Below are 10,200 nucleotides of genomic sequence, written 5' to 3'. Positions count from 1 at the left end.
GCTGCCACAAGAGTCCTAGACGTTCAGGTCTCTGGGCTCCACCCACCCACACCCAACGAGTATTTGCAGGAAGTCGTTGTTATTCGCAGGGAAAGTCACAGCTGTTATGACGACCATCGTCTGCTGCAAGTTTCGTCGTCTTTGGCTGGTTTTTAATTACTTGGTGATCAGGTGACCCATCACGAAACTTTGGGCATGTTCTTTAAATCGTCCATCTAGTTATGTTTAAGTCGTGATCGTGACATTTGCATTATTCGAGTGGAGGTTATGGTCGTTGTCGTGCAAGTGTACAGTCTGCAGTGACAGTAGTTACATACTACCGATGCAGACGCAAATAAAAGACGTAAGTAATTTCCTATTGCAATTTGCTAAATTTCACGTACATTAAGTTGCATATTGATTTTCGTCAATAACATTACTTGTTTCTGTCATTGTCCATCCCTACCCTGTGTATGTGAGTTTTGTAGATATTTTTTCTTTGCTTGTACAGAAATTTTATCATGGATGATCAAGACGATTCATCTAATGAGGTGGACCTGGCTATTGGAAGCAGAGTTTGTCAAGTACCGAAAGATAACAGTGAACATGGAAGTTCTAAGGTGAAGCGGCAAGTCCTTTTAGTTATTTATTCCTCGTGTCAGAATGTTTTGTTTCAATTGGTATTTTTGCAGGTGGTCCCTAAAACTGAACCACTTTGTGATAGCGACTATAGTTCATTAGTTGACGTTAAACCTCGACCTCTTCCTGCTTTGCGTCCGGAAATCCCTGATCTCAAGAACATCCACAGCTCACCCGCAATAAATTGGGCTGGTGGGAATTGGCAAGATAGCTCAAGAAAAAGTGCTTTTCAGCCTTACAGAGTAAGTAGAATTAAACTTCTCCTCTAGGTGGAATTTTAGCTGATTTTTGCTCATTGATGTCACAAATTTTATAGCCAACAACATTATTAACAAATCTTCAAAGAGGAAATACACAAACCCAGACCCCTGTTATTGAGAAAGAAGAGGTCAGTCTTCACGAGAGGGCGGGACAAGGAGAAATAACAGAAGCTGAACTGAAGCAAGGTATGTGTTTCAGAAGAAATTGTATTCATTTCATTTCATGCAATTTTGAGGACAATGGGATCAGGTCACAAATTTAGAGAAATCGACAAAAGATGAACACCCAAATACTGAATATTTATTTTTTAACACTGAGATAAAGATTAATACACATAAGTTTCAGTAATAAGGAAAATTTGTCACCAAATGTGTTTACATGGGTTCGTAAGAATAATTACAATGAAATACAACTGCTCCTTAAAAATTAAAAATAAAAACCTGCTCCGCTGTAAGACCAGTTTTTCTCTTCTTGTCTTTCATATTACACGGTAGCACGCAAAAGAACAAGCATTTTAAAAGAGGCCTCTTGAACCCCTTAACAAGCTGATAGTTAATGTCAGCCTTCGTATTGTATTGCTGTTTTAAAAAATGCCAATTTTTGTGGGTTTATTTTGTGATCTAATACATTTTATGTACGCTAAGGAAATGTTTTAGTTTTCTTTTTTAAAATGAAAGTTTTGATTTTCAACCCTGTCGTTAAGTGGATAAAATCTTAATTTCTTAATCACAAACTTTGCTACAGTATTAATAGACATTCACAGAGGACTGTATTTCTGTCTTTGCCACTCTTTTATATGTTCTATTTTGAGAAGTACAGTAGCTTGTCACTCATTGTTTTCTTATTTTTCATGTCTTTTTCATTTCTATTTGAGCAAAATCTTAAAAATTAATCTTGAACATGAATGATGTTGAGGTTTCGAACTATGACCAGATTTCTTATTTGCTCTTTGTTTTTCCATAGAGGGCAAGATTGATTCTCCCGATGAGAATGGTCTAACGCCTCTGATGTGGTCCGCTGCCTACGGTCAGTTGTCAGCAGTACAACTGTTCCTGAAACATGGAGCCAGGATTGACGCCAGAGGCCCAGAGGGTGAGACAGCACTTCTTTTAGCATCTGCAGCGGGTCACCATGACATAGTGAAACTACTTCTCAACGGGGGAGCTTCATTAAACCACTGTGATGATGTGAGTAAACCATACTTCCATACGGTAAACCATACCATTGCAATTCTTGCAGAATCAATCTTGGCCTCATACTTTCTTACTACTCATCTATACGTGCTACTGATGTTTGTACCAAATGCAGAACAAATATGAAATGAGACACCAAAAGAATTTAACTGTGAAGCATAGTGTTAATAAAATTAAAAGACAGTTGCTATGAACAGTTTAAACATGATAACATCAAATTATAAAACGTCAACACACATGGCCATCAAACACACTAGGCTCAATCTAACAACAACTTTAGAGCCGTACACTCTTAAAATTATTGACATATTGTAACAGTTTCAAAATTATTCTAATAGAATTAGAGCTCATCTCATGCACCACCTAGTTCAATACTTAACCTTCTAATATTTCACTCAGGGACGGACAATCAAAATGGGTCAATAATATGCATCTATTTCATACTCATAACAAATATAGGGGACTCTTTTTATATCAGATAGTACATTCCATTATTATTATTATTATTTAAATAAATACATCATTTACATTTTACAGATTGTCTCAAACAGAAAATAACATGAAAAGAAAGTACTGTAGTGAATAAGATTGAGTGCACAATGACAAAAAGATATGCGTCAAAGAAAAATTCAGCACCGATTTCATTTAAAATATAAATAGAGTAATTTGAAGGCCTGCTTTGTTCTTCACAAGATTTAGCAGACTTCACAATGGCAGTGGTTCAATATTTTGCATCATGGAGGAGTGGGGAGAAGTTGGAGAAAAGTACCTGAAATATGCCTTGCGGAGATTAGCAGAGAGCTTTCAACATTTAAGGAGGAAATGAAATGAAAGTGAAGCTGGACTTAAAAGACCAACTCAAGCTTTATAATTTACTTAGATAACACTTCTACAGAAGTGAGACTCCAGGTACCAGTAGCTGAAAAAATTTTCTACTACAGTCCACATAGTTTGTTAATCAATAAAATCAAGTTATCAGATGAAAACCTTTCTCCAATGAACATTTATAGTTGAATATGAGTATCAACAAGATTATTCTTCAGATTTAGATCTGCAACTAATTAAAAGTAACAAAGAGACACATCCTAATTAAAATTTCTGAAAATCAGGTCAATCAGGTAACAAACAATCTAGAATAATTTCCACAATACAGTAATAAATTATTTGGCAAAAACAACTACATATCACAAAGACATAAAATTACTTTGGAAACAAAATGCAACAACCACAAAATCCTTGCCCATGAACAAACTTATCATAAATCAAATCAAATAAATGTAGAGCCATGCATAGTTCTCAGTAGAGAATGAGAAGAAATTCAATTGAAGTGGTTGATGAAAACCTTGCCATTAGGCCCATATAGAGTGTTAAATGCATACAATGAGAGTGACAAAAAAATCATGGCAAAACAAAGCTGTAGTTTCAAAACAGATGAGAGGAAAAATGCTCAAGAATCACAGATAAGTTGGTCTATGTGATGATTTTCACTTTGGATGGAATGGGAAAAGAATGTTTAGCAGGTTGAGTAATGCACAAACAAATAATTGACATTGTACACTTTGAATTAGCACCTTTCCCAAATGAAAGTTTGTGGAATGTATAATAAATAATTTGAGCAACTCAACTGCCAGGGTAATTATGTAACAACCAGCAAAACACAAAACTCCATTTCAAAATGATAATTGAGTGTGAATTTGCCATGCCTGTTTGAAAGCTTGTTCAATAATATTAAGAATGTGCTATGGACATGCTATAGAAAACTACGACAAAATCTCACAAAAAATATGGATATCATTGGAAAAAAGAACCATAATACATGGACAAGTGTAAAATGAAGTACACAATTAAAAAAACAAAATTTAAATTAGGTTCCATGCAAGAACATTCTGTCAGCAATAATAGCACTGCTGGAGGAATTGATTATGTGGATATCAATATCAATTCATAAGATCCATTTCATACAGTAAAAAGTGACACAAAACTAGACTTCAAAATGATTTTCCAGAACAACATAAAAGAAGCACTCTTTTCCCTTAGATCAACAGGAAAGAAACAATAAGAATTTAGGACGGGAAAGTAGATGTTAACTTCAAGCTACATCTTTGACATGGATAATAATGAATAAGACTTGATTACGTACACAGTACTTGAACCTAATCATACTTAAATTTCAACTCAGTACTGACCAGCAGCACTGCAGTTATTGATTTGTAAGACAACCAACTCTGATATCATCATTCATAGACTTCAGTCATAAATGCACAAATACTTAAGTAAATACTTTGACACAATAGAAAGTAATAAACACACAATTTTCTTTGCATGCAAACAGACAGCGGTCACCAATCTACGTATTATTTTAGCACAAGAGAGGTCATTGAAACTACAACACACAATCGACAAAACACACATGTAACGTTGAGGGTAGAAAGAATTGATTTGGTCTTGACAATTAAGAGTAGATGACAATAATAATTATTTAAACAATGACTTCAAACCACAAAGTAGTATTTGTAATAAGTGATAAAGAACACAGGTTTAGAGGGGCTTAAGTTGGATCAAAGTAAGGGTAAAAAGAATGAATTAAGCCATTAAGACAGTCTGATATAAACAGCCATAAAACACACATAACTGACTATCTTCATTTGTGTCCATACTTGAATTTGTATGTAGGACACAGACACATTAAAAGTAGCATCTCAATTGAGGCCATGATTAAGGATATTAATAATAATAATAAAATGCACAGGAAGTGTATTCTAATGTACACCTGGATGACTGTTCTAGGTTGGAAATACTGCCCTGATGTATGCAGCTCATGGTGATCATCCGCACTGTGTAAATGAACTTCTGCTTCGAGGAGCAGATTTCACAGTATCAAACGAATCTGGAGATACAGCTTACACTATAGTTGTCCGAAACAACAGCCAACTAGGTAAGTCATTTTCTCTGCTTATTTTTTGAAGTTCTGAAAATGAACATAATAATTGATTTTGTAAAATTTCTTTTCCAGCACAAGCGGTCATTGAGAATCATCTTCTCACATTAATCGGATAATGTGAAACGCAACTACACCAACTACCCATCAACTTCATGTGATACCATCAGTTTTGTGAGATACTTTTCACATGTTAGAAACAAACCATTAAAGTCCTCATAATTATAACATTAAATGCAATCAAAATTTGTGTTTCTTGAATCCATTTGATAGAATCAAAGTTAATTCAAAAAAGAAAAAAAAAGAGAATCTTGTACATTTTCTGATGTTGTCTGCCTACACCTCAGCATAGTGTTTGTGAGACGGCAATCGATGTTTCTTTCGCTGTTGCCAAGCAAGTTGCATTGCCCATATAGCAAGGGGTCTCATGTAACCAATGGAGCGGTAATGATTCTTCTCATATAATGCCTCTGGTGTTTCAAAGCCAAGACCTATGCGGTTGTAGACAGTATTGAACATGCCACCTGCTGTAAGAAATGCTTCTTCCTCCATATTCTTTAAAAAAAAAAAAAAAAAAGAGAGGGTTTTGTTACAAAATTGTTTTGAATAACATGTAATGAATCACACCTGGATTAAAATGCAACCTACCTCATGTATCATCAGTGCACATAAGCCATACACGACCCCAGTCCACACTTCCTCACTTTGGATTGTCGTTGTGTCAACCTGGCCTGATGGCAACATCCCATTTACTGCTCCCATCCTCCCTTCACAGAAGCCCATCACATTCAAGCGGAATATTGTTTTCAGAGCAGACTTGACATTTTCAGCAGGAAACACCTAGAGAGTTAAAGGTTCAATTTTACTTTCCAATATTTTAGTGTAGGAGGCTGTCATAAGTCAAATCTACGGCAAAATTAGAATGAAACAAAACCATCAACAACATTACATTCAAGAAGTTCTCAAAAGCAAAGAAATTTAATTTTTACAAGATTTTGCTTTAGTTAGATTTGACCAAACAGGTTAACTTACTTCATCTGTAACACCACATGCTCTCAAATACCACTGTCCACATAGCTGATCCGACATGACAGACTTGGAATGGGCAGATTGGGAGCTATCAAAGTTGTAGTACTGACCTACACTTGCAAACAATTTCAAATTATTTGATTGCATGGGTCCATGGTATGATTAGTAGGAACACAAATTTGAATTAGAGAAAGACTCACCATTCCATAGCTTTTCCTCAAAGGAGGCTTTTCCTCTCTCTAAAAGTGCAGCGTATTTATCAATGGCATCTGTGTCTGCAAAGTGAACTGCCATTTTGTGCATGCAGTAAAGAGCTGCCAACCACAAACCTCCACAGTAAGCACTGGAATCAAAGACATTTTTCAATGAATGCTGCTTAGTACTAATTTGGTGCTCTCCCAAACTGTATATATTTTTAAAATGGCAACAAGAAGGAATAGTACCTTGGTCCTTCCATGACCCAGGTGTCATATGTTTGGTCTGCAGATCCAATGTTTTCAATCAATCCATCACCGTCTCGGTCCCAAGTTTCTGAGGTGTCCATTACCTTCAAAATGTGTGGGGGAAAATAATGAGATTTCTACTTTATGGTAAAGTTGTGAAACTCTGATTTACACCTCTGTCTTGCTCACCTTTTTGCAGCTTGCCCACATATCAGCAAGATATCTTTCATTCTTCATTAATGAGAAGTCTCGCCAAACTTGAAGTACATACTTGAGATTCAAATCTCGCCATTCAGAGACATCGTGGATAGGATATGCATTGATAAGGATGAATGGATCCTCTTCTGCATTGGACACAAAATGTTCAGAGAGAGCCTTATCAATAAGTCTTACAATTTCGTACCTCTACTTTGTATTACTAACCTGGGTCACCAAGATCGTGAGGAACTGTGTTCTTAACTTTACGATCTTGACTTTTGCCATCATACAAATGCCACCTTTGAGTCTTGTTTTCCTGCTCCAGTGTGTCTCTTATGTCGTATTGTAAAACTTCCTGTAGTTTTGGCCACAGCATGGCAAGTGCGAAAGAGGCATAAAAATGTACATCATAGGTGTTATACATCCTGTATTCATGTCCTTCCAGATAGGCAAATCTACCAAACTCATTTCTGGAACAAAATGCAAAATTTCAAATTAATTTCTTCAAGCGGCCCTTCTTTTTTTTTTTTTTTTACAAAAAGGGAGGAAAAAATGAATTGTGGTGATGCTGTATGGATTTTCTCACCTAGGATCATGGATAGGGTCGATGTTCTTATCATCACAAACCAACCACACTGTGCCTCCATCAGCAACAAAATACAACTCATTGAATAGTGCACTGCAATACCATTCTGGCAGATCACTGGAGAGAGAAAAAAGGGGCAAACATTAGTTGCTAAATTATTTTCACAAAAGGGAGTTATGAAAACCTTCAGCCCCTCATTGGATACAGAAAAGTAAGAGGAATTTCAATAAAACCCAAAATATACCTGTCCTCTAAAACAGGTTGCTGCCATTCGTCAATAGCTTCCTCCCAGCGGCCAAAATTGTCCAAGGCATAGGCACACAACACTGATGCTGAGGTTTGCTGTGCGCCTTCTTTCGTGCCAGGCACAGCTGATGTGGTGAAGTCCTGGGTCGTGTAATATCTGAGGCAGGAGCATGACAATTAAATTCAAACTCTAAATGGTAGATACCGCAGAGATTATAATTTAAATTGCAGTAGCTGTACCTTGTATGCCAAGTATTTCCTGTAAATCGCACTTTAGGCATGTGCCACACCAAAGCCATCTCTGTATCCAAGGATGACCCAGCTGGTACAGTCAAACGACTGCAAACTGCCACTCCAAGCTGCTCTCCAGACACTGCAAAACAATCTTGTATAAGTAAAAGAGTTCTGAAATAAGTATGGTTTGTTTTTATTTATTAATGTGCTGATAAACTTAATACAAACCGGTTGGTTTGCTAGCCTCTGGGTCCTGCCACAATTCCCCTTCCTCTTGTAACCGATCCCAAATGTCTGCTCCAGACCCAGCTGGATCAAAGCGTAGCATCTTTGTAATAGATACATTCTCCTAATAACAAAAGTGGTGTCAGAGTCAAATTGGAAGGAACATGATGCCCAGAGCAGATGGGTAAAATTGAATGAGTATGCGCACCTTTTTCTTCACTGCAAGGCCATATGTATAGTCGACGCCATCCATTTGGTGGGCAATCTGGACACCTGTAGCTTGAGCTCCATTTTCCGCTCTATGGTCTAAGGTTGTGCTCATGCAATTTGCTGAAAATAGCAGAATTAATTGGGTTAACATGGAATAAAGGCATCATAATTTTAAGATTAATAGACATCAAATCAGAGTAACTACTCACGTTCTTTATCATCCTCCTTCCGCAACCATTTTTAAAGGTAAAAGTTATGCTAACATGCAGCATTTCTGTGCCTTCATTATGAACAGTCCAAACAAACACAGCACCAGGCAATGTTGAGTCCTGTAAAATTTGCCAAAACATGAAAGTAAATATTTAAAAAAGAGAGTGGACAGACATGCGCCCATGAGAGTAACATTACAATAAATGGATAGGGATAGCTAGATTGAGTTTACATACCTTATAGTTATTTGGTATGACTGGTGACACCTGCCTACACACTAAAGTTACTGCATAATCAGGGATACGGAACACACTCCATGCACGAGGGTAGAGGGCTGTGTACTCCGCTTGTGATCCATCAAAATCCCATTCCCATGCTGACAACTGTTTCTTTGGTTTTCTGATCAATCAAAACAAGTTTCAGTTTAAAAAAATTGAATGCTAGAAACAATAATAGGCTTGTGAAAGAAAAGAAAATATGTACTCACGGATAAACACTAAGGACTTTCTGATATACTGTCTTTTTCTGACTGTTCTGGATTGTTACAATAAAATTATCAGCAGGCACAGTGTTATATTCATATCGTCCAGCTCTCAATTGGAATCGACAAAATTCGCCTCGAAAACCACGTCCAATTGTTCCTCCTCCAATGCCTCCAATAGGAGCACCTAATTGGCAGAAAAATAAATAAGAATGAATGAACGAAGAAAGTATACGTAAATAAGACTTCAAAATCTTGTAAAACGTATAGGTACAGACCATAAATTTGCTTCCCAGTCTCCATTTTTATGTAGTTCATGATAGGCTGGCGGGCGTGGAACGCACTATACATGTGATAGAACACATATCTGAAACGAATCAAAACCACAATAAGATAATATTAATGGAATACAAATTTGTTGGCTTCCCTTTCTTTGTTTGTGAATGCTATGATAACAAAATACAAAGCTAGGAAAATTGGTTTAGGCATCATTGGTCTTATCTTCAGTTATCTTTGATGTGAATTGTTTTCCGAAAAAATAGACACTGTTATCACATTATGGTGAAATGTCAAATAACAATAAGACAATAAAAATTGGTCCTCTTGACAGGTAAACAGAGTGAATCTTTGAACAGTTCAAAGGTAGACTGTGTATGAACAACATTAACCTCAACATTAGTGTTTCCAATGAACAGTAAATATCCTAAACCAGCCTAAACAAACACAGAAATAGCAAAATCGACAAGAACGAGAAGGATTCTCTTCCGAGTTCCTTGCTTGGGCTACCCACCTGAAGGCAAGGGGTAGGAGCTGATAAATTTGGTGCCACCTCGGTCTCAAGTTTTGGTTTCTCTTCTCCTCAAACACATGGTCCATCTTCACCCTCCATCCTACTTTCGGAATGTTGTACTCGTCGGGGAAGTCCTCTGTTGACATTATGGTGCGACTGGCAAGCATTTTGGAGCCGAGAGCGTTTTTTCAGCATCAAAGCAGACAACCCCGCCCACCCTGCAGTCGAGAGGCAGGCAGTCCGGCCGGTCGGAAACCCTGCAGACCACTGAGGTGACGCCCAGATAGCGAAGGCACGGACAAACTCCTGGGTTGGGCTCTGCTTGCCGAGATTTCACACCGGCTAATTTCTTGACTACACGAAGCGGGCTCTCTCTTGAGCAAACTGTGTTAGCTACCTGTGGCCCCCTCTGGTAGCATTTCAACAAGTCTGTGTATGCTCGATGCTCGGCTCGGGGCTCGGGGGTGTGTGTCGTCTGTTTACACCCTCTGCGTCCGAAAGAGCACGAGGGGTGCGTCTCTTTCTCTCGGCGTCTCGG

General features: G+C 37.6%; 2 protein-coding genes across 2 annotated transcripts; one reads left to right on the top strand and one right to left on the bottom strand.

Moving 5' to 3' along the window:
* Positions 1–65: 65 nt before the first annotated feature.
* On the top strand, positions 66–5,245 carry LOC117648553 (ankyrin repeat family A protein 2). Its single transcript, XM_034391077.1, has 7 exons — positions 66–343; positions 491–599; positions 672–860; positions 935–1,064; positions 1,843–2,066; positions 4,860–5,007; positions 5,086–5,245. Exons 2-7 carry the CDS (start codon positions 501–503, stop codon positions 5,127–5,129), a joined length of 834 nt encoding a protein of 277 aa, XP_034246968.1. The 5' UTR covers positions 66–343; positions 491–500; the 3' UTR covers positions 5,130–5,245.
* Positions 2,217–9,829, bottom strand: LOC117648548 (non-lysosomal glucosylceramidase). The gene is given in 18 exon segments (XM_034391066.1): positions 2,217–5,565; positions 5,659–5,850; positions 6,043–6,149; positions 6,240–6,382; positions 6,483–6,586; positions 6,672–6,826; positions 6,906–7,150; positions 7,267–7,383; positions 7,511–7,669; positions 7,753–7,885; positions 7,975–8,095; positions 8,180–8,301; positions 8,391–8,405; positions 8,408–8,510; positions 8,628–8,790; positions 8,879–9,059; positions 9,151–9,239; positions 9,663–9,829. Coding segments are annotated over 18 exon segments (2,535 nt in total). The 3' UTR covers positions 2,217–5,346.
* Positions 9,830–10,200: the final 371 nt, after the last annotated feature.

This window comes from Thrips palmi, unplaced genomic scaffold, assembly GCF_012932325.1.
Source record: "Thrips palmi isolate BJ-2018 unplaced genomic scaffold, TpBJ-2018v1 HiC_scaffold_3, whole genome shotgun sequence".
Lineage (NCBI taxonomy): Eukaryota > Metazoa > Arthropoda > Insecta > Thysanoptera > Thripidae > Thrips > Thrips palmi.
The sequence above is the reverse complement of the archived record's forward strand: the minus strand, read 5'-3'. Positions and strand labels throughout refer to the sequence as shown.

Bases quoted from the DNA above. Each gene is read 5' to 3' on its own strand.
- LOC117648553 (XM_034391077.1), top strand. From the start codon at position 501: ATGGATGATCAAGACGATTCATCTAATGAGGTGGACCTGGCTATTGGA. The intron at 600-671 runs GTGAAGCGGCAA...GTATTTTTGCAG, and splicing joins GTGAACATGGAAGTTCTAAG to GTGGTCCCTAAAACTGAACC. The intron at 1,065-1,842 runs GTATGTGTTTCA...GTTTTTCCATAG, and splicing joins AGAAGCTGAACTGAAGCAAG to AGGGCAAGATTGATTCTCCC.